The sequence below is a fragment of the Lonchura striata genome, chromosome 1 (assembly GCF_046129695.1).
Source record: "Lonchura striata isolate bLonStr1 chromosome 1, bLonStr1.mat, whole genome shotgun sequence".
NCBI lineage: Eukaryota > Metazoa > Chordata > Aves > Passeriformes > Estrildidae > Lonchura > Lonchura striata.
Genome location: NC_134603.1, coordinates 37,453,263 through 37,477,214, shown reverse-complemented (window position 1 = coordinate 37,477,214; position 23,952 = coordinate 37,453,263). Strand labels below are relative to the sequence as shown.

At 40.1% G+C, this 23,952-nt stretch overlaps 1 protein-coding gene and 2 long non-coding RNA genes across 3 annotated transcripts in view; 1 reads left to right on the top strand and 2 right to left on the bottom strand.

Annotated features, from left to right (window-relative positions):
• Nucleotides 1-5,883, bottom strand: part of CA8 (carbonic anhydrase 8) — a 49,193-nt gene extending 43,310 nt beyond the window's left edge. The window contains exons 1-3 of the mRNA XM_021555659.3: nt 5,758-5,883; nt 5,293-5,484; nt 1,488-1,612 (exon numbers count right to left, since the gene is read on the bottom strand). Coding sequence (XP_021411334.1) covers nt 1,488-1,612; nt 5,293-5,484; nt 5,758-5,836 — 396 coding nt within the window. The 5' untranslated portion in view covers nt 5,837-5,883. The remainder of the gene's footprint in view (nt 1-1,487; nt 1,613-5,292; nt 5,485-5,757) is intronic.
• A 247-nt stretch (nt 5,884-6,130) lies between these two features.
• LOC116183250 (uncharacterized) lies at nt 6,131-21,298 on the top strand. The gene is made up of 2 exons (XR_004147835.2): nt 6,131-6,276; nt 21,001-21,298. It is a non-coding gene; the product is annotated as an uncharacterized LOC116183250 (long non-coding RNA).
• On the bottom strand, nt 8,471-20,019 carry LOC110484787 (uncharacterized). Its single transcript, XR_002467815.3, has 3 exons — nt 19,889-20,019; nt 9,593-9,654; nt 8,471-8,493 (listed from the first exon to the last, which is right to left on the bottom strand). It is a non-coding gene; the product is annotated as an uncharacterized LOC110484787 (long non-coding RNA).
• Nucleotides 21,299-23,952: the final 2,654 nt, after the last annotated feature.

Below are 23,952 nucleotides of genomic sequence, written 5' to 3'. Positions count from 1 at the left end.
AGCACTAGGCAAAGCTATTTTATAATGAATTGGCTGTTTCTTGCCTCAGGGGAACACTGCAGTATCCTGAAGTATACTGCCCATATAAATCATACCCTATATATTGTGCCAGGCAACCAGGATGCAGAAGTCATTGCCTTGTTTTCCTTTTGGTTGATGACTCTTACTCATTCAAGCAATTCTGCATTTCCAAGACCTGCCTGGAATCAACCTGCAGAAGGGACCTACACATAGATGTGGTACTGAGGGATATGGTTTAGGGGAGGGCTTTGGCAGTGTTAGGTTTATGATTGGACTTGATCATAAGTCTTCTCCAACATAAATGATTCTATGATCTGACTCAATTCAACCTGAAAACTCCAAATGATTAAGTTTATATATGGGGGGTTGTGATAGAACAATGCAAAATAGCAAATAGTAGAGACCAAAATCTGACCTGCAACTCTCAAAGAAATTATTTGAACAACTGTAAGCATTAGATGGATGATGTAAGTCCACAAGATTTTTACACTTATTTCTGCAGTAGTTGCTTTAATATTCTTAAATATTTTTATATTATTTTCCATAAGACATTTCTATTCAAGAAGTCAGGCACTCATGAACACTACATCCCAGCACTGAGCACAGTGAATAAAAGAAACAGTTTCAGACTCATGAGGGATTATGACAGATAAATAAGGAAAAAATAAAGAACTCCAAAATTCTTGAGTTTCTTTAAAACAAATAGTGCACAACAAATTAAATGAAAGATGCAAAGCTGAAGTCACCAAATATCAGGGCTGGTATCTTTTAAAAGTAGTCTTGCAGCCCAAGGGCTAAGGAATACTCCAGGCCATTCCTTGACAGCTGTAAGCAATGAGACAGTGGAAAGTGAAGACAAACAGCTGCTGGAGGGCAGGAAAAAATAGGACCAAGCATTTTGTGTTGCCTATGACACGAACCCCATGAGGAGATGAATTTTTTAAGACTGCATTATCACTTTGCTTTTATTTCAAAATCGTGTACTTCTTTCAGATCTTGCAGAATATACAGAAGACTATAACATAACCTTCAATTTTCAAGTATGTAAAACTGTTCCATGAACAAATTGCTCTACACTTACTCCAAATTGACCTAAATTGTTATTACTCACCATGGAAATATTTCCAGTGGCTAGTTCTCCCCATCTATAGCTATTAGTCAAGGTGACATAGGAAGTGTTGAAATGGCAGATCTTGTTAGAACACTAATAAGAAAGAAGTTAATAATTCTGCAAGTTAACTTTACGACCAATTAATCATACAGTGTGATGAGTGCTGGAGGCATTCTATTCCAGATGCATATCCTAATTTACCTGCACTAAAGCACACCCCAGGAAGATAGCTTTGTGCTTGAAATATAAAGCATGTAGAGCTAAAAGGAAGTTGCTTTTGGGCTACCAAGAATTCAAGCTATGAAATAAAATCTTTTGCATTTCACGGGTGTTATACAATGCAGAGCACTCTTACCTCCATGGGAAAGGCCTTAAAATTAACTGTGTGTTCAGAACCACGCTGGTTTTCTCTCCCCCAGTGAAATCGAACATCGTGTAGTTCAAACTCGTGTCCCCGAGGTAACGGCCCCCCTATTAACACTGGGAAAGAAGATAAATGGTAAAGAACTTGCCTTTCAAAGCAAACAAGCTACTGAATATATTCTCCAAATACAAAAAGGAGCTTCTGGCAATCTTCTATATTATTAGTGGTACCAGAGAGGAGTTAAGTTCACAGACTTGTCACCTTTACTTCTGAAGAACCTTGCAGGTACAGAACATGAATTGAGGCAGTTACAAAAAACAGTAAAACTGCTGTCACACTGAACTTTTTTTTTTATGATGCAGAACACCAAATAAAAGCATTGTACTTTTACCAGTCAGAAGAGGAAATGTTTATTTGTCTTATCAAGACATTAACTGTGTGCTCTAAACAGATGGCAGGGGTTCTGAATTGAACTGGGAAGTAACCTCCAAGTTGTCTAAATGTTTAATCTCCATCACCTATATTTATTATGGGTCACAAAAATGGATAGAACACTTTTGATAGCAAATATTTTGCTGGGTAAAGGTGTTCAGTCATATACCACCTGTCAGGCTTCTGAGATAATGAACACCACCACACCAAGATATAATCAAACCTACACACTGGAGCAAAACCAGCAAAAACAGCATACCTCATTTACCTAAAAACAGCCCCTAGGCAGCCATGGGTTTTCCTTCAGTTTTTTAAGCATCTGGAATTTCTTAAAAGCATCTGTCCACAATCACAACATGTGCACCAAAAAATGTATATAGCTGCTCAGTACTTTTGCATTAATAGAGACTTCCACCAGAAGTAGTAAAAGCAAGCAATTGTGAGGCCCAATCTGGTATGGAATTAATCAAAGAAACATTTCACCCAGGGATTTCTGAATCTGCTTTAGATCGAATATTACACCACAAGCTGGAGGTAACTTCCCACTGAAATCATTGAATATTGGCTTCTAGGCAGGGCTGAGTGTTATTTAAGGGCATTCACGGTCTTCCCCAGAATCCATTAAATTCTAGCTTACATTTCATAGACTTGGAATTAATCTTTTACAATCTCTGATAATTGATAAGGATTATTTAACTTCATTGAATATAGCCTAAGGGAATTAGTCCCATAATATATAGCTATTTTGGCACACAAACTATACCATCTGAGTTTGGAGCACAAGAGGCAGTGTAATACTAAAACATAAGTTAGCAATTGAATCGTATTACAAACATAAAACCAAAGGTATGAAACTGTAAAAAAAAGAAAACAGATAAATTATGGTTTTCATAAGCAATTACCCTGGAGCAAAAAAGATCAAATATTCCAATTAATACTCCTTTAATAATTCTTCACAACTAATCTAACAGTCTTTAGAGTTTCCAAAATGAAATATCCTAAATATAATTATAGATCCAGATTTGCTTCTTAACCTTGCTTTATCTATATTCCATCTATACCTATATCCCCTAAAGGGAAAATCTACAAAGCCAGTGAACACTTGAGAAATAAACCAATTGAAGTATTTAAGAAATCTGGACAAACAAAAAGAATCATGATACTCAATTAGTTCTTAATTAAGACAATAATAATTAGAAGAATAAAAATAATAATCTCAATCAGGAAAATTGAGCCTTTTCTGTTTTAAAACATTTCTCCGAGAAAAACTGTAACTAGAAGAAGAAATGTTTTTTATAAGATGTATTTCTGGATCTCCAGGAGCTTCAAAGAGTTTATTTCCAAGGCTTCAGTTAGGACACTGATCCCATTATAGAACTATTTCATAGTTGGTCATGATTCATCCACCTAATGCACCACACGTATTCCACTATCAAAATGAAAGCAGCTGTGAAAATGTCTGCAATTAAATAATGAGCAGGATTTGGGAATTCTATATGGACTGCATGTCTTGAATTAAAGGATAAAAACATTCACCAGTAATGACAAATTTATTTTTAATATGTATCTTAATCAGTTTATGTTTTTCCATAAAGAACTTTTTCTTTGACTGCTAGCATTACAGTAGATGAGGATCTCTTGCACATTAATTGGACAGAGTTTCAAAAGCATCCAGTGCTCAATAGTTCCCAACAAAATAATCTGACTAAATGGATATGTCATCAGAGATCTCCTGCGAGGAAAAGAAACTGTAGGAGTTTCTGCAGTCCCTGAAAAATGGCCAGAATACTAGGCCAGGTTCAATCAGAGCTTATTAACTCTTTTCTCCTCTTGGTAGGTTTAATAAATGCCATCTTCTCCCTCCCAAATTATTCCCAGTTTACAAAGGAAAAAAGGGAAACTACGTAACATTATATTTAAGGAAAAGCTGAAACTAAACCAAGAGTTCCTAAATCATAATTCCATACGTCTGTCATAAACTTTTTCTCTATTTCACATTTTCTTATAATTCAAGAGACATCTGTCTGGCATCACATTGCATTAAAGTGTAAAAGAAGTCTTTCCTTTTTTCTAATTTTCTTAATGGTTTTGCAAAGGTGTGTTGATCCCATCTTATTAATTATCACTACTAAGCTAGAAACTGCCCTTGGGAAAGGTAGGATGGACTGAGTTGCATTTTGGGATGTGAATGATGAGGTACTTGTGGTCACTCTCACTTCCTCCACAGAAGAATTCAAGAACTCCTGATCCTGCAAGGAGAACCTTATCCCTTGGGAAAAGAGCTCCGCTTCTGATGAAGGCAGTAAAACTGATGGGAAGTGCAACATTTCTTTTATTGCAAATCTGCAAAATTCCATGTAAAGAAACTTTCTGTGTTGCAAAAATGCATGGAAATTATCATAGAAAGGAAATTATAAAGGAAATAATTATTTCTGAGATAACAGACCTCTCCTTTTTAAAAAACTGTGTGAAACTGAACTGGCTCCCTCACTTAGCACAGCTGTAGTTCCCAGTACTACCGACTTCTCAGAAGGAAACAAGAAGTTGGAATGTCTCATGGTTTGACAATGTTCAGCTGTTTAAATGCCCCCAAAGGGCTGTTACTAGCTAAGACTGGTTAGAATAACATAGAGGCTCTTCCAAACACATGGTAAGAACTGCTGCAGTGCTGGAAAGAAAAATTGACTTTTTCCTCCCTACTTTCTTGTCTCCTTCATAGAGAATAATTTACCCAGATGAAAAGTCTGGATAAGATATAGCAATTTCATTCATGTTGGAATTGTTTCTTTTATTATTTTATTTTAAATCATATTTGATGAGTGACACCAAAAATGTCATCCTTTAAGAAATGAGGACTGCATTCTACTTGGTCCTCATCAATATTGTGAGCATGTATAACTGGTGTATCTATCTTAAGCTGTCCAGTTCTGGAGGTAGTATTCAGAACCCACTCAAGTTAATGAGAAAAAGCACTTTTAACTTACATGGTCTTTGAACCATGAACAAATCTTGCCAGCTGTATGGAACAGTTTGGCACTACACTGTAGCGGTAGTCTGTACTGCTTCTGAGTGCAGACAGATGTTAATGCCAGTGAATTGGATACCACCACTCCAGGAAGAAATTCTGGACGTGCTTTGAAGCAATCTCACTGACCATCCAGTCTGGCATCGAAATCTGCAACACTTGCTCCCCTTCCTACCAAAGTCAACAGCAACACTCTCACTGAGCATAGTCCATGCTGAATGGGCACAACTGCTCTCAGTTGGAAAAGGCTGCTTTTCCTAAACTCCAGGACATGAGTACAGTGAGTCTTCGGGCAACACAAGTTTTAGCCGGGAAAATTAAGGCCATGTTTCAGCATACCTGATTTTGACTTCAGGGCAATTTGAATCGAATGCCCGTCGTTGATCACTTCGCAGTCACGACACACCACGTAGTTCGGTGACAAACGCACTTCCAGGAGCGAGGGGTCATATTTGGCTTCTCTCGAGTTCAAGTTAATGGGCGACTGGTACTCGCCGTTAGCATCGGGGAAAATCAGCCCCCACTCCACTCCTGAGGCACAAGAGAAAAGCGGTCACGGGGCAGCCGGCGCCCCGGCTGCGGTCAGACAGACCCCGCCTGCCCCCGGGGCTGCTCGGCCGGACCGGCGGCTCCGCGGCCGCCGCCCCGCGCTGCCTCCGCCCGCGGGGATGGACCTGCTGCGGGACGGCCTGGGAGCGAGCCCCGCTGCGCTCCGTGCTCCGCCGCTGAAATCCCCACACCGCCTCCTCCTCCCCCGGCAGCGGACAAAGTTTCTCCCCGGCGGAGTCGCCGCCCGCTCCTCACCTTCCTCGTAGCCCCACTCCGGAGCCTCCTCGCGGCGCGGCCGGGGCTCGGCGCCCTCGATCAGGCTCCTGTCAGCCATGGGCGGGCTGCGCCGAGTGCGAGCGTGTGCGGGGCGAGCCGGGCTGGCGGCGCTCGCTGCGCGCCTGGAGCTCCCGCACTCCGCCCCCGGGGCAGGGGCAGGGCCGGGGGCGGCCACCGGGAGCCCCGGGAGCCGGGCGCTGTCCCGGCGGCGCGGCGACAGGGAGGTGAGGCGGCAGCGGGCGTCCCCGGCGGGACGCTGCTCCTGAGCCTCCCTGCGTCCTCCTCGCCGTCCTCCGCAGCCCTCCCTAGCCCGGGGGGTTGGGTGTCTCCGCAGCTCCCGCTGCCCCTCTAGCTGGGCACAGGAGCGCTGTGCACCCAGCGGCACCCCGGGAGAGCAACTTCAACAAGGCGAAGGGCAAAGCCCGGCCACTGGGGAGGAACAATCCAGACGCCGGGACAGGTGGGGAACTACCTGACTGGAATGCAGTTTGGCATTGGGTGAGTGAGTCCCACCCACTCTGGGTCCTGGTGAGCATCAAGTTAGACATGAGCTAGCAGTGTGCCCTTGCCACAAAGAAGAATGATACCTTGGGCTGCATTAGGCAAAGCGATTCCAACAAGTCGAGGGAGGTGATCCTGCTCCTCTGCTCAGCACGGGTGAGGACACACCTGGGGTGCTCGGTTCAGATCTGGGCTGCTCCAGTACAGAGACGTGAACATACTGGAGAGAGTCCAACAAATGGTCATGACCATGGTTTAGGTGCTGGACCATCCCTTCCATGAGGAAAGGCTGAAAGATCTGGGACTGTTCAGCTGAGAAACAGGCAGGCTTGGGGATCTCACAAATAGCTGAAGGGAAAATGCAAAGAGGGTAAAGCCAGGCTCCTCTCCGTGGGGCCCAGTAACATGACCAGTGGTTATGGGCACAAATTGAAACACAGATTTTTTTGAACATCAGGAAACAATTTTTACTGTGAGAATGACTAAGCCCTGGCACAGGCTGCCCCAGGAGGTTGGGGAGTCTCCATCCATGAAGGTATTAATGTGAACACAGTCCTTGTTGTGGGCAGCCCTGCTTGAGCAGGGGATTTGAACAAGATGATGCCCAGAAGTTCCTTCCAACATCAGCCATTCTGTGAATCTGTGTTTACTCCTCACTACTGAGCACTGTGTCCCTTCTGTGGAGGAACAGAAACCCTCAGTGAGGATAAGAAAGCTATCAAATAAGGAAGGGATCCCACTTCTGCCCTTTCTGTCCTAAAGGGAGAAGTGTGGCATCAATTTCTACTGCAAATTATTCAAAAATGAAGGGTTTGAGGAAACTCTCTCCCCAAGATGAAGATGCCTCAGTTCAAGGTTATGAAAGGACTCCACATTCTCCTTTGAAAACAGCCGTGTATGGAACTAGAGAATATTCATTCTGTCAGGGGAAAAAAGGACAGAAGGGACCTCTGTTATAGAGATCTCTTCTAGGCAGTGGCCCAAAAACTTGCATCAGTGACAGGAAGGGAAACGGGAATGTAGTACTGGCAGTCTGCAATCCCTGACAGCAATCAGAAAAGGTAACAGAGGCAGTCAAATAGCATTGCTATAATGGTAAGAAGTGCCCTTTGCTTACCATCCTAGTCACTTAAAGTCAGTGACCAGACCTCCTTGAATTCTGGTATCCCAAGATGATAACATCTTGATCCTGTGCTGTTGATCCACAAGGTTTGATCTCAGTGTGAAGCTCGTTGTGCTTCAGTGATCCTCAACTCAGCAGAGTACCTGTGATTCCTGTGCAACACTGACAGGGGAGCAGAAATGATCATCAGTGTAAGTGTGAGATGAAAAAAGAAGGACTGAGATGAAACTTCATTAATGAAGCAAGAGAGTACTGGTTCATGAGCTGCATGCAAGGTGAAAAGAAAATAGGGCAAAAGAAGTGGAATTTACTGGGTTGGGATTTTTCAAGAGCAGAGAAGAAACACAGATTTCCTTCTGCAGTATCATCCTACCCAAATTACAAGATGGTGCAGTTTACTGAGGAAAAAAACCCAAACAGACATTTTTCATATATTGAGCACCTGACAACAGTACAAAGAGAAAACTCAGATATTTTTAACATGCATTTTAGTCACATAAGGTATCATGTTGTATATGCATACCCATCTCACATAGCCAACTGGCTTTATTAAGTTGTTAAGTTTTATAATCTACTCACTTCTAAAACACACACCAGCTGCTTCTATTAATGTAGAATCCTTTGAATCATTGTTCAACCACATGGGGAAAAAACAAACATCACCAAAAACTCTGGTCCATCTGACTGGAAATTCATTTTCTTCTAAAAAGGGAGTCTTATATTTTGGAAACAAACCAAATAGTCCTAGGAGGCTGGGTTCATTCCCTTAGTCCTTGAAATACAGTATTTCATTCATTCATATTCTCTATTAAGTCTTTTCCTGCAGTAACCTTCCTGTGGGATGTCTGTTCTAGAATTACATGCTTATGAGGTGCAACTCTATCATACCTGTGAGTTCCTGTCTTGCAATAAATACTTTTCATGGCTTTGCCATATATTTCTTGCCCTTCCTTTTAACCTTTCAATTCTTTCCATATTCCTCTGCAAAATTAGGCATAGCAGGTAAATCCTTGCTGAATAGTTGACATATCTTTATTCCCATATGTCTGCTGAGTAGTTTTTGTGCAAATATTCTGTTTCTTCCTTAGTATCTGTCAAGCATAGATTAGAGAATAAAAAGATTAAATTCCACTGAAGATTCCTGGGATTTCTTTAATGGTGAAGTATGTAAGTAACAAAAGAAGTCGCTTCTCCATAAGGAAATGGAGCACGGGACTGAGCCCTCATATTAAACTCCAGTGATAAATGTGAATAGTGACCTTACAAAAATGGATAAAGAATAATGTGGATATTGGCTTCTGCACAAACCAACTCATTCATTTATGGACCCAGCTTCAAATAAAAGGGCTGAAACAATCAGATGGAGATAGTGGCATGAGCTAAGATTTGTTCAAAATCAGTGGGATTTTACCTCCTTTAATAATGCAAGTGTAAAATTATTTGTGTATAAGCTCCCAATAGTTGAATTTACAATGAAAATATACTAAATATATAACTATAATACATCTAAATGCACACTTTATTCTGCAAAAGTTCATTACCCATGATGTTTGCCACATTGGCTCAACACACTGAAAAATCTAGACATATATAGTTATGGCCCCCAAGCTAATATTAAATCGTTGAGCAAAAAGTAGAAGAAGCTCAGCCAACATGAACTTCATAAGTGACATAACACCTCATCAACAGAAGCGGGAGCAAGAGATCTCTCTCCTGAATCCTGGTTCACCCTTTCATTCTGTGGAACATGCTGACTTCTTGTTTAACTGGGATTAATGATCACAGCCTTTGATAGTACCAGGAATAAAAAGCTCAGGCACAGATCCAGGGCTTAATAGTTCCTCTTTGAACTCACACAACAGTAGTTCAGAAGCAGTGTAGTCTCTGACATTCCTTTTGTCAAACAAGAAATGGCATTTTGAAACATGGTTAGAATAATACGTAATCCTGGTGAGATACCAAGCAACTATTCTTCTGTTTTCTATATCTAGATATTATTTTTTGTTCTACATTGTTTTTTTCTTTTTTCAGAAAACACATCTTCCCCAAACACCTTTAAAGGTATATACTAGGAAAAGTGGGTCTGAACCAATATTCACCATCTGAATGCTGAAAAATTTGTATGCGACAATTCTCATTAATGACTAGCAACATTTTTTTTAAAAGTTATATGTCCACAACTTTACTTACTGCTTTCATCATTCTGAAAAGGTGGAGTCCAGTGCAGAGAACTGTACAGATTACTGAGAAATCTATAGGAAAAAAGAAAAGCAGAATTATATACAAGTTATTTTAGACTGTGCATTCCTACCTGCATGATTCTTTGCAACCACAGAACTGACAGTTATTTCCTTGGTGCAAGGGATGAGAAATTCAGACTCTGGGATGATAATATTTCCTGTATTATCCACTTTTTTCTTTATTATGTTGCTGCCAACATACAGTAGGTGAGAGCATGCAGGATTTAATATTTTGATAAGGAGGGAATTGTTTTATGGCATATTAGAGCATTCCATTTGGGGTAATTTAGAGTCTATTTATGCTTCTGCAAGCCAGATCTCTGTTCTTGCCAAGGTGTCCTGAAAGAAAAGGCCTTGTCCATACAGCAAGGCAGCTGAAGGGACCTGAAGCATCTAGTTTTTCCAGTAAATAGGGCTTCCTATATTTCTTCCTGTGTTGACTATGAGGTTGAGCAGCAAATATCCACCACGTGGTCTTGTTTCTATCTTTATTTCATGCCAGATTACACTCTCAAAGAACATGAATTCTTTTCCAAGTTTAGAAGTGTAAGCACAGAGTTTCTGCATTTAAACTTTAAAGCACAAGCTTTTATGTACCAATACCAAAAATCTCTCTGCACATATTAAAAGGAACTAGTTCATTAGAAGGAATAATATTCCAGTATTTCTGGAATTATAATATTTGCCTATTTTTATTTTCCTCATCTGTGGTAATGCATTACAGAACGGAAAATTTGGTTAGGTAGTTCAAACAGTCCAAGATGAAAAGGTAAAAGGAGACTATTTCCAATAAAGAGGCCATTTATAGCAAAAATAAACCCTTCACAGTGAAAGACACTGTATCTTTGCAAGTCAGGTTTACATTGGCAAATGCCATTCTGCAAACATTGCAAAAATATGTCAGCTTGAATCCCAATTTCCCTTTACATCTACACCAAAGGGTGGTTTCCATGGCCTTGTTTGTTTTTATGGTCTGTAAGTGTAAATTTGTGCTTCATGGTTTTGCCAGCTAATAGGACAGCAGTCTATCCCATTAGACTATTAGAAACACACTTCACATGTTTCACTTCACAATATGCATGGTTTGGGTGGGGAATTTAAACATCAACATACTGATATGCAAGTATGTACAGACATTTTTCTACAGTATAGTTACAAAACTTTTACATGCATAATTATACCCACAAATCTATGGGTATAATTGGTGTGTATTCTCACAGTGTTCAAATGTGTAAAACAGGACTATTATGGCTGCCCATGAAAATTTAGACATACAGCTTGAGGACATTAAAACTACAGGGGAATAGTGTCAAGCTTTTTAAAGAAAAAACAAGTAATAGGAAGTCATTTTTAAGGACTGAAAATACTACCAACAAAAAGGAACAGAAGAAATAATAATAAAGTACAGTGTATTTTAGGGCACACAAAAAAATTTAGAGAGTAATCTATGTAGTCTGCTGGAGCATTTCCTTTCCCTAAAAAGATCTAGCCCTGGGGGAAAAAAAATGTGTAAATAATTACAAGAAATTGTAGATACAATAGGAATTACTGATGAAGCAAAATAAGCACAAAAGTAGTGAATTCCTGAAGACAACAGAAGACTAGAAGGGAAGTGAGATTTTTTTCTGCTACTGGCCTAAAAGGAAAGCGCAGTTAAAGGATGAAATAAGATGTCTCTGAAACACAGAATGCAAATTATAATCAAGGGCCCTGACATGGCAAAATTCCTATTTCTTTATTTCTTTAGGAAGGAAGCAAAACTAATGATACACCCAGGTGCAAACTAAAGGAACAAGATGGGAAGCTCAGGGGGGAAATCTGCAATAAGGAGATGATAAATATGTATTTACCTAGCTGTAATAATTTCAGATCTTTAACATTATATGAGATTCTTGAAGAATTATGAATTTCATCTAATAGCTATTGAAAAGGAGTGGCTCTTTGTCAGTGGAACTGATAGATGTTAAATCCACCACTTGAAAATTAAATGTTTAAAAGAGAAGCACTGAATCAGGGAAAGATATAATACCTTCTACAGTTTAAAATAAAAGGAGAGGATGAGCTAAATAATGGGCTTGATCATTTTTTCACTAGAAGAGCTCAAGCAGGTGTTGGCTTACAGGTGTTGGCTTTTCAGCTGGGAAGCTTGTGAGAAAGAGGAAGCACTGATCAGCATGAAGTGACAAGGAGATAACAACATATTTGAGTCTGTAAAATGATGGTGAAAGGAGTGTCAGTTCATCATTCATTCGACTAAGTTTCACTTATCAATGTGCCAACATCCATAGCTGGCAGAGTGCTCATGTGCCCTGTTTTGGAAAAGCTATGAAATTGTACATTCAGAGCATAATCTTCTTCCCATATCACAAGTTATTACTCATGTATTAAGTTAATTATTTGGCTATCAATAAATATTAATTTGTGTTTAGTCACAGCACATTTTTCAGAAATGCCTGTCCTGAAGACATCAAGACATGAAGAACTCATTACTTTGAGAGCTCATTCCAGTGGTTAATCTCTTTCAGTGTTAATTAATGGGTATTCAATTCAAATTTGAAGTTTTCTGGCATTAACTCTGAGACTCTGTTTCATGTTATGCTTGTTTGCCTTGACAGAAAAGCCTTTATTGCTTTGTGTTGCTCTCTAATGTACTCACCTGTGTTAGTCCCATCACCTCTGTGAGGTTTAAACAAAAGAAGCTCATTAACACTTACTAGAGGGTTAAGACCAAGATATCTTGGGTTTAGCTTTTTTCTGCACATTTTCCCATTTTCTACATTAAAAATACAGACACTAGAATTCTCCTGAGTAGGTCTTGTTTTACATCTATGTTCTCATTTCTTTTTTATTTGCACATTTAAGATTCACATTAGTCTTTTTTTGCAGTTGAATCAAATATTGGCTCTCTTGTTTGTTGTGATTTAGTATAAACATTAAATCCTCTTTGTGAATCAGGATATCCAGTCACCAGTCTACAGAATATGGACACAGACTGCATTATCATTTTACATTTTGTTGACCTAAAATGCCATTCATTTGAATGAGCCCTAGTCTTTCTTTTTAATCAGTATCTCATACATTATTAAATCGTATGCCTCAACAAATCTGTTATCTCATTATAGGTTTCTTTGACAAGACACACTTCTAGTAAAACTATTGTCTCTAGCATTAGTCCTCTACATCAAGTTTATATAACTCTAGTCCCATATCGTTTGTACTTTTCCTGCAACTTTTGTCAAACCTGAGAGTAATTACCTAAATTATCTCATTTTTGTTTTTTCTTTAATATTTGCATAATGCTAACATTATTAATGACTTACAACATTTTCCTGTATTTGTTAAACATTTACACAGCAGACTGAGGATCTGTTCAGCCAGTTTTTGTAAAACCCCAGACTTCTGTGAGAACCTGGTATGTACCCATATAGGTACATACATTTAAATCAGATTTCATGTTATTGCATATAGCCACGTAGTTATTAATAAAATGAGAAATTCTTTAACCTCTCATGATGTAAGCAGATCAGACGCCTCCCCAAAAATATAACCCCTAAAAGTTTTATGAATATTTTTTCTCTTTATCACCATCAAAAAATGCAGTCTTAGCCAGTAATGACTTAGTGTCTTCTCTAATTAATGTAGTTTAAAAATTCACAAATTTGTGTGAAACATGGTTATTGATTTTTCTTGAAGTGTACATCAATATTTTTATAGCCTGAAATTTCTACTACATATCAATATTTCTTTAGTCTTTTTCTCCTTACTTCTACTAATTTTTTTTCTATTTACCACTGAGTCAGAACTAGATTCTAAGTCCGGTTGCTCTAATTTTGGTTACAGAGATGTGTCATATTTTATAGTCAGTAGAGAGCTCCCTATTTTCATTGATTTTTTTTCTACTTTTTTCCTTTTAAGTAATGCTGCTTGTAATCTTAGTGACAGATAACAAACCGTGTGATTTCAATGTATATACAGCAGGAAACAAAAGATATGGAAAGCAGTTTGCAGTTTCAAAGTCCAGTGGCCAACTGCAGATAATAATTAGGAAGGAACAAGTACTTAAAAGGGGAGCAGACAGTACATGACAGGCAGTGTGTCACTGCAATGCTGCCAAAGAGGCTCTTAGCTCACATCCTCAGTCTGGCAATTCAAAACTGATCAATTGGAACCTTGGAAGAGGAGGTATTTCCATTCAGATTTATATTTTACCAATCATTAATCATGTGTCATGTAGCTAGCTAGGAAAAAGCAACTGATTTTGTTCTAATTTAAATGTTTTGCACAGCAACACTGAACACTGATTTCCTGAATTAGTATTCTTCCAGGGTGATAATACTATCAAAAATATTATAATATTTGGCTCAGATTAGATGTGTGGTAAAAAGAACCACAGCCTCAAAAAATTGGGATCTTACACAGACACAGAAATGTTCATATTCAGAAATGAAAAGGAACTGGTAACTTTCCAAGCTGCTGAACAACTTCAAACAGCTACCATTAAAAATAAAATTACTTTCCCATACTGAATATGAAATATTTTCTAAAAATGCTCCAGATTTCTGTGCAATAATTTAGAGCCATGCAGTAGCTCTAATGTTTTATCGATGTTCTACAATGCATCTGTGTACTTCAGTTTTGTATTAAAAGGGCAGGGGGGAAGCATCAGAGAAGACTTCTTCACTAAAAAGAAGAGTTTGATATCAGACTTTTTATTCTTGTGATTAGATTTTGTATTACTGTCTGCGCCCTCCTGCTTAAGAATCTGAAAACACATTTTCTGGTTTATATTGAAACACAGGAGTCTTGAATATCTCTTCAGCTGCTTCCTAATGTTTGTTTCACAGGAAGGGAGTTAGTTCGTAGCGTAGTGTGCTTTGTTGTATCTGCATCTGCAAAGCAGATAAGCTCAGCCTCTCTTCATCTGAAAAGGGAGCAGAGGAGTAGCACCAGGAGACAGTGGAATACTTCAGGACATTGTGAAGATTTCAGGCAACTTCCTGACAACTTCCAGGTGAGCAGAAAAGGTCCTCTGCAACTTATATTCTTGTGCTGCTTCCCAAACTGCTAATTTTGACATGAAAACTCTGCCTTGTGTATGTTAACATACATTTTAGTGCTGGGTATTCCCTGCAGAAGATGGCTCTTCACCAGCTGTTCACTGCGACACATGTGGACTGGTGTCATATGGAAGGGGCAAGCAGGACTTTTTCCTGAAAACCTGATGCTGATATTTGGCTACTTATGTACTTTGATTACACTACAGTTCTTTCCATAGAGACCTTATCACATGAAAGGGCAGGCTCCTCATGAGTCCCGGCACGTTTCTTGCTTTGGCAGATCCCTCCTTAGAATTCAGGGAGGCAGAAGATACTTTTCAGGTCACAAACATCATTTATGGCTTCTTGGGAGTTTTCCTGGACTGTCTACACTAGCACTTATTAGATGGCCTGCTGCAGTAGGACTAATGGCACTAAATCAAAGCACTGACAAAGCTTCTAAAGTACAATTCTTCTGCGTACTTCCTGTGAGCACTTTCTCTCCTACCCTCTTTTACCATCTCTGTTCAGGGCTGAGCTTTTGGCACAGTCATTAACATGCAGCTTTGTCAAGTTGTGACTTGCTTAGCAAAAGTGTGGAAATACAGGATTAAAAGCTTGTTTATCACAGAACTTGTTTGCTAGCATAGGGCATCAAAGCAAGTTGTTCCGTGGCAGTGTCACGGGGAAAGTGAAATCCATGCCAGACAATGCAGTGCATCAAGCCCAGGAAGCTGAAGGCATTTTTCTTGTAAACTTCTCCTTTCATAGTCAAAATCCCAGACGCTGCAAAATCCCTGCAGTGTGGTGTTTTAAATGAGGTACAGCAAGAGAGGCAAAAAAAAGTGGGCATGCTCTGCTAATGAGGGCAAATTGTGCCAGCTCTCTACAAAGAATAGTGTATTTCCACCCACATCAAACCTGATGGAAGTGGAAAGAGAGGAGAGAGATGCTATAGTGCTGTTTATTCTTTTCTGCTCACCTCAGTCTGGAATCTTGTTGAGACCATGGATCATATCGTATCTGATCTTGCCCCCATTAAAAAAGGACACTATTTTGTGTGGATGTTGGATTGCCTAAGGAAGAAAATGGCAGTAGTCAGATCCTCACCACACACCCAAACATAGTATAGCTCTCAGATATTGCTGCTGGCTTTAACAGTAATAATATGATTGACAGCAATCACTTTGTGGCCTTCATTAGATTCATGAGTCTGGCTGTTGTAAATTGTAATATTTTACTGCTACTATTCAGGGTATTTATATGCAGTTTCAGACAGTGCTGCAGTATATGAAGAGCATCCATTTGGAGGTTTCCAGTTTATAACAAATTTTGTTGTTTATATAGCATTCAAATATGCTAGACATTTTTTCTAGTATTAGGCATTTTTTTCTTAAGTGCTTTCTGTGGTAACTTAATAAATCATTACTCATATCCTCATGTTTAAATTATATTCCCATATACAGTGCATCCATCAGAGTTGATGAGAGTGCAACAGTGCATGCTCTAACTTCCAAAGAGCTGGCATCTCACACCCTCATTAGCAGGAACATATCTAGAAGTTATAAATGCATTCTAAAGATCCAAACAGCACAGCTCTCTGTGACTTATTCACTTCCTGCTTTCCTTCAAAAGGAGCTGAAAGAGGCACTCTGCACCTGTCTTCTCCTTGTGCTGACATCTGTTTTTAAATGAGAAAGGAGGCAATGAAATGTTAAGCTGAAGGGACTTCCTTTACTTATGATTGCAAAGATTCTCGTCTTGAAGAATGAGTTCAATTCCAGTGCCTTTCACCTTCCTTGCTATACAGGGAGACAAAGAGACCATTCATAGACATAACACATGTGACATTGGGGCAGTCTAATGGCATTAGAACAGTTCAGTGAAACATTAATGAATTTACAGTGATGACAGCACAACAGTGCCAGAATCTGCTTTGTGCTGAGTGGTTTTAATAAGTAACCTCAAACACAAAAAAACAGTCAGGACTAAAATCTTTCATTTTCTGACAAAATATAATCAACTGTTTTTCTTTTTAAACCAGTAACAATTCCCTTGGTGTTTCTCCCACTCCATGTAATTTCTCAGGTTCTTCTCTCCAAGCTCAGATAAGACTACAGTTTTTCCAAGTATCTGATGGTTCAAATATATTTTTGCCCCTAATCTCCTGTGCTTCATACTGCTTGCTCAACAGCTGCTTGGACTGAGATATAGAAAAAAACTTGCACAGTAAAATAGATGATATAATCTTGCCTATAGCACTATACCTTTAATCCAACCTTACATTCACATCCTTTTCTTCACCATTATACCTCCTTGCTGTCACATATTTGTGCTTACTTAAGTATTTGAGAGAGGTGGATATGTAAGGTGTTAAGTTAGATGTCAGCAAGGTTCTTGAGATGAGGAAAGATGTGAGCATTGGCTATTTACACAAGATGTTATCCTGCCTCACTGACATCAGAAAGGTTATTGCCATTGACTTAAATTAGCATGGTGACAGAGACAGAAATCTCTGCTAGACTGTCCATTTCCAGAATCCTGAAGAGAAAGGTGTTGGGCATGAGGAGATAAATGTGTGGGAGCTTCTCTTCACAATCTACCCAGAACAGAGGTCATCTTTTAACATCCACAAAATTATTCACAAGATTAGTAATTTCACTGTAGATATCCCCCTGTAAGGAGAACTATGAGTCTGTACTTCAAGCAAAGTAGTCCCAGAGTTCTGTGGTTTTAAATCTATCCTATTATATTTCTCTGAAGAAATAGGTGTTCTTCCAAATGCTATAAAGATACATATTATAAATTACATTGTCCTTTCCAAGGAAAATGGGTAATGAAACAGACAAGGAAGAGGACAAAGAGGGAAATAAGTATCTATGTTTTCAGGGATCTGCTAAACCCAACTGAAGCTAATTTCAATTGCTTAGAGAAAGGGAGGCTGGGGTGGAGAAATATGCACTACAGTCTGAAGTGTTCACACAGAACAGGTAAATACAATTAAGTTTGCCTTCCTTCAGTGGAATATCAGTAAAACATGCAGTGTGGGGTGCAGTGTAGACCAGCTAATTGAATAGATACCCAAAGGTCTGGAGAGACTGTGATCTGTACCCAAGACAGCAAGAGCAAAGGCAGCTTTCATAGCAGGCAGAGTTCATTAGTAGAGCAGTAAGATGTGACACTGCACTCCAGACACACTGGAGCAGTTTTCTTACAGAAAATGTGACTCTAAGGACATTGCCATGAGAGAGGGACCACAGAAGCAATGCAGAGCAGAAGTGCATCCACAGAGGTTTATTTACTCCCCTGTTTGCTTGTCAATTGATTTCAATGGGAGTTCTCATGTCAGCAGGGATTCCTGGAAGAAGCCAAATCTACCCTCTTTCTATCAGAAATGCTTTGAGAATCAGATTTACAAAAATGTATTATATAGGATTGATTGCCTTCATTAGCCTCATTTCAGTAATATTATTAGATATAAATCACAAGACAATTTCTTATGGAATTACATTCTTATTAATATCACATCTTCATACCCCCACCAGTTATCATCATTTATATATTCATCTTTCATATATTGGAAATCCCAATAAAATTAGCTAACTGGACACTAATAGCATGGCTGTATCTTTCACTCTCCCATATGTTCTGTTATCTTGTTTCTATCTTACTTTCTTTTTTATTGGGTTGTTTCTGAGGTTTTTTTTTTTAGTTGTCAAATTGTATTGCAGAGTGCTTTTCTGGTCTTTACAATGTCTCATGCATTAAAAATGCATTAAAGAAGATATCACCTACCTCAATTTGCTTTAAAATGTCTTTTCTTCATAGCTATTGAAAATAAGACTCATGAAAGTATTAATCCTAAACAGAGTAAGTGATCTAGGCCAAAATTTTCTAGTAAAAGGATGATGTGAAAACAAAAAAAGTATAGCTTTCTTCTTATTCTTGGTGTTCAAAACAATTCATTGTTGATAATAATCATACCAATAAGAGGAGCTTGGAGAGAAAATAAAATCACTTCATCTAATTCAAACTCGGGGAGAAAATCAGTTTTCCTAAACAATGAAAAAGCTGCTTTCCAAAGTGGTTTTATCTCTATGGAACTGCTACAGAAGTCATGCTGTTACATACTCCTTCTCTTCAGTATATAGAAGGCTGGGGGAGATACTTTTTTCACACATATTCCCAGGCCTGCTCTATTCCCTTTGTGCTTTGTGAGATCAGCACAAAAGGTCTAGAAAGTAGGCTGGAAAAATCAGCTGCAGCCTCTCCTTGAGAGAAGGGCTCCCCAGGTGCCTCAATGCCAGCAGAAACAGCTGTTCCCCACCAGCAGCTCGATCCTGCTCTCTGGCAGGCTGACAGACCAAGGTCATCATGCTGACTGTGATCCCAACCTGGCCATGGGAAAGCCCAGCCTCTAGGGAATGCAGCTGGTGAGGAGCAGCAAAGCATCTCCCATCTATCCCAAAATCAGGTGCCAAAAGGTCCCTGCTGTCTCCCTGCATGTCCGGATCCTACATGCACTTATACCCTGCAGGTTTACACATTAATTTTTTCTAACAGGACTTATCAGCAGCAGAAGAGCATGATTGCATCCAGACAATGACATGGGGCTTCCTACAGAGCCAAACTTTCTGGTTTATTATATAAGCAATAATTTCACCGAATAGCTGAGACTGGAAAGCCCCTCTAGAAACCAACTAAGCCAAACCTCCTGCTCAAAGCAGGGTCAACTTAAAGCAGATTTTCAAGGCCACATCTCATTGGGTTTTGAATATCTTTAAGGATGGAGAATCCATCACCTCTCTGGGAAACCTATGCCAGTGTTTAACTACTCTCACAGAAATCACTGTTTTTCTTATGTTTAAATGGAATTTCCTGTGTTTCATTTGCTCCATTGACTCTTGTCCTGTCATTAGGCACCACTGAAAAGATCCTGACTCTATCCTTTTCAATAACCTCCTTCAGGTATTTATTCACCCTGATGAGATCCCCACTGGGCATCCTTATCTCATGGCTCAATCACCCCAATTATCTCACTGTCTCAGCCTTTCCTGTTAGGGAAGGCACTCCAGTTCCTTAACCATTTTTTTGGCCCTGCACTGGACTCCCTCCAGTAGTTCAACATCTCTCTTGCCTTGAACAGCCCAGAACAGGACCCAGAACTCCAGGTTTGGACACAACAGCATTGAGTAAAGGGGCAGGATCACCTTCCTTGACCTGCTGGCAACTCTCTTCCCAATGAAGCCCAGAAGGTCCTCAAGCTGCTTTTCAGCTGGTTGACCCCAGCTTTTACAGGTACCTGCAGTTCTATGGGTTCCTTTGACTTAGCATTTCCCTTTTTTGACCTTCAAGATGTTTTCGTCAGCATGTTTCTCCAGTCACAAACATGTGGTATAGCAGCTACTCATTACAGTTTTCTATCATGTAAACTTGCTGAGGAAGCACTCTGTCCCACGCTCCAGCTATCTTATGAAGATGTTAAACACTTTTGGCCCCAATATCAATCTCCAGTGTACACCTCTGGTGAGTGGCCTCCAGGTGAATTTGTGTGGCTGATCATAGTCCTTTCAGCTTGGCAGTTCAGGCAATTTTCAGTCCAACTCAGTCCCAGTATCTAGTCTGTACATCACTGACTTACCAGGAAGGATGTTACAGCCACCAGTGTGAAAAACCCTGCTAAACTCAAGATAACATACACTGCTCCAACTGATGTGTAGGTTCTTCTTGAAGAAAAGAGTGACACTGGCTTTTTCCAATCCTCAGGACCCTTCCCTGATGGCAAATCAAGAAATGTCTTGCAGTGACATTAGGACCCTCAGCACTTGTTGTTGCATCCCATCAGTTTGACTTGTGCTCATTCGAGTTGTGTAAAGGCCCCTAATCTGGTTGCTCTCCAACAATAGCAATTCTTGCTTATTCCAGAGGTTTCCATGTCTTTTAGGGACACAGGGAGATCCCAGAGATCCCTGAAGGTTGGTTTTATCAATAGAGACCAATGAGAAAAGCGCACTGATCTTTTCTGTGTCCCCTGTCACCAGGTGGTCTGCCCTGTTCAGCAGTTGGTCAACATTTTGCCCAGACTGCCTTTTGCTGATGATGTACCTGTAGAAACCTCCCTTTTTGCCCTTCGCGGCCATAGCTAGATTCAAACCCAAGTAGTCTTTGACTTTGCTAACCTGATCCCTGCATGCTTGGTCAGTGTCTCTATATTCCTCCCATATCACCTAACTACTTCCACCTCTTTAATGTTACTTTTTTACCTTTGAGCTTACTGTTCATCCATTCAGACCTCCTCCCACCTATGTTTTACTTTCTGCAGGTGGAGATCAACAGCTCTTGAGTCAAGAAGAGCTGATCCTTGAAATCAGTCTGCCCTCCTGAACTCCTCCTCTCTTCTGCAAGAGGGTGTCACATGGGATTCTTCCAAGCAGTTCCCATTGTTTGCTTTCCTGATGTCCAGGGTTATTAAATTGCTATCTTCTCTCAGGATCCTGAGTTCCATCTGCTCCTGGCATTCACACTCAGGGGTCTATGCTGGGGCCAGTTCTGTTCAATATTTTTACTGGTGACATGGATGAGGGTGTTGAGTCTATCATCAGTAAATTTGCAGATGATACTAAGTTGGGAGTGTGTGTCGATCTGTTGGTGGTTAGGAGGCTCTGCAGAAAGACCTGGAATGGTTGGATAGATGGGCAGAGTTCAGTAAGATGAAGTTTAAGATGAAGTTTAACAAGTCCAACTGCCAAGTCCCACACAAAATCCTCTGCAGCGTTACAGCCTGGGCATGGTGTGGCTGGACAGTGCCCAGGTGGAAAAGGACCCAGGGGTACTGGTTGACAGCAAGCTGAACATGAGCCAGCAGTGTGCCCTGGTGACCAAGAAGGCCAACAGCATTCTGGTCTGTATCAGGAATAGTGTGGCCAGCAGGAGCAGGGAGGTCATTCTCCCCCCATACTCAGCACTGGTGAGGCCACACTCTGAGTGCTGTGTCCAGTTCTGGTCCCTCAGTTTGGGAAGGAGGTTGAGATGCTTGAGCACATCCAGAGGAGGCAACGAGGCTGGTGAGGGGCTTGGAACACAAGCTCTGTGAGGAACCACTGAGGGAGCTGGGATTGTTTAGCCTGGAGAAAAGGAGACTCAAAGGTGACCTTATCACTCTCTACAACTCCCTGAAAGGTGGTTGCAGTCAGGTGGGGGTTGGTCTTTTTCTCCAGGCAGCAGCTGACAGAACCAGAGGACACAGTCTGAAGCTGTGGCAAGGGAAATATAAGTTGAATATTAGGAAAAAGTTTTTTTACTGAAAGAGTGAAAAAGTACTGGAATTGTCTGCCCAGGGAGGTGGTGGAGTCACCATCCCTGTATGTGTTTATAAAAAGGTTGGATGTGGCACTCAGTGCCATGGTCTTCTTGAAGTATTGGGGCATGGGTTGGACTCAATGATCTTGAAGGTCCCTTCCAACTTAGTGATTCTGTGATTCTCAACCAGTTCTCCTTTTGTGAAAATCAGATCTGCAGAGTGCCGCATCCCCGCCCCAGATCATATAAAACCGCAACTCCACAGCAGAGCATCTCTTCTCTTCACCTCCTCAGGCACCTGTAACAGAAATATTACTATTATTAATAATAATAATTTTGTAATATTATTTTTGCATTACTGTCTACCAATGCACTCTAGAGGCCTCTTGGATTGCTTTTGTCTAGCTGTGTCCAGCCATTGCAGCACTCCAGCCATGTCAGTAATTTTCTCTTAATCAGAGATTTCAAAAATCAGGCTCCATCTGCTGAAAAATTCAAAGGTGAGAATTATCCCTTTTTTTCTTTTCCAAACAATTGGCAACAAACAGAAAGTCCATTTCTCAGTACCATTGCAAAGCACGTGTGTTATGGTCAAATATATCCTATGCTACTGTTGGTTTTGTAACAAAGAAATGTTTCTATCAAAAGGTTCTTATCACCAAAATTAAACACAATTGATAAACAGCTTGCTAATATTTTTCTGTGAGCCAGTTTTTAAATGGGTCACATTGTTCTTTTCTTTGCTAGCAACCTAAAATAGAAGTTATTATATCAACAGTGGTTTGCACATAATAAAACACTATCTGAAATTTAGTTCAGTAATGTTTTCACTTGAAAATTAAGGCTCAAGTAATATTGTTATGGTAAATTATCATAGTCTACTCTTTATTTTTCTATTTAGAAGCTATATTCTTGATAGTAAAAATTGCAGTCCAAGTTCTGAACAGAGAAAATGATCTTTTGGTACTGGCAATAAGAAAAATAAACACTCATGTTGAGAATATAACATTATTGAGACTTCTTTTCTCTTCATAGGCCAAATTCTCTGCTGGCATATTTGATGCAATTCCACAGACTCCACTGGGACTTCAATTTTTGTTACAGAAAACATAGGACATTTTTTATAATTGTTATAATTTTGTAAAAATAAGGATAAAATTTAAATAGAAGCATTGACAGCATTTTCTTTCACAGATCTCGGATTTGAGAGGCTATTTATGAATATCAAACTGTGGTCCATTTCTCCCTGGAGTATCTCGCAGATGTGCAGCTGCACAGCTGCAGCTCTTCAACACCAAGGGTTGAGCTGTCCCCAGCCACCAGTAAAAAGCCAGGCACATGCAGGCCACACAAGGCACACAGAGCCATCCAAGAGTCACCACCACCTCCAGGGGAGGGGTTTGTTATGCTCACTATGGAACATTCTGAGAAAATGAAAATTCAGATGTGCACAGGGTGCAAGCTAAGCAGCTTGCCCAGCTCAGATTTGTGCATCACATAAGTGCTGGTGAGGATTGTGCACAGGCAATGCCACGTGAGGCTGCAGAGAATTCCTTCTCAGAGAATGGATTTCCACACTACTATGTAAGCAGCTTCTGTTCCCACTCAGCCCTCAGTACAGAATTAAAGGGCAACTGAGGGCTCCACTTCGGTGGCTGAAGTTAGACTAAAATGGTCAAAGCCATTTGCAACAATGAAAAGCATAATGAGGGAAAATAAAGAAGTCTTTCTACCACCTGCTGAGGAGATGGGAAGTGCAGGAGAAAACACACTCAAGTACAAGGTCCTGACTATTTCTGGCACCATGTGTTAAACTCTTTGGGGATTCTTCAGAGAGGTGAACTTCACTTGCACTGAGATCAATGAAAACCTGTGCATTCAATCTGTTTCTCATAAAAAAAAATAACTCTGAGTCTCTCCAGTGTGCAAGTCAGAACTGTCTGAAAGTCACAGGGAAATGGAGGGCTGAAAGGCT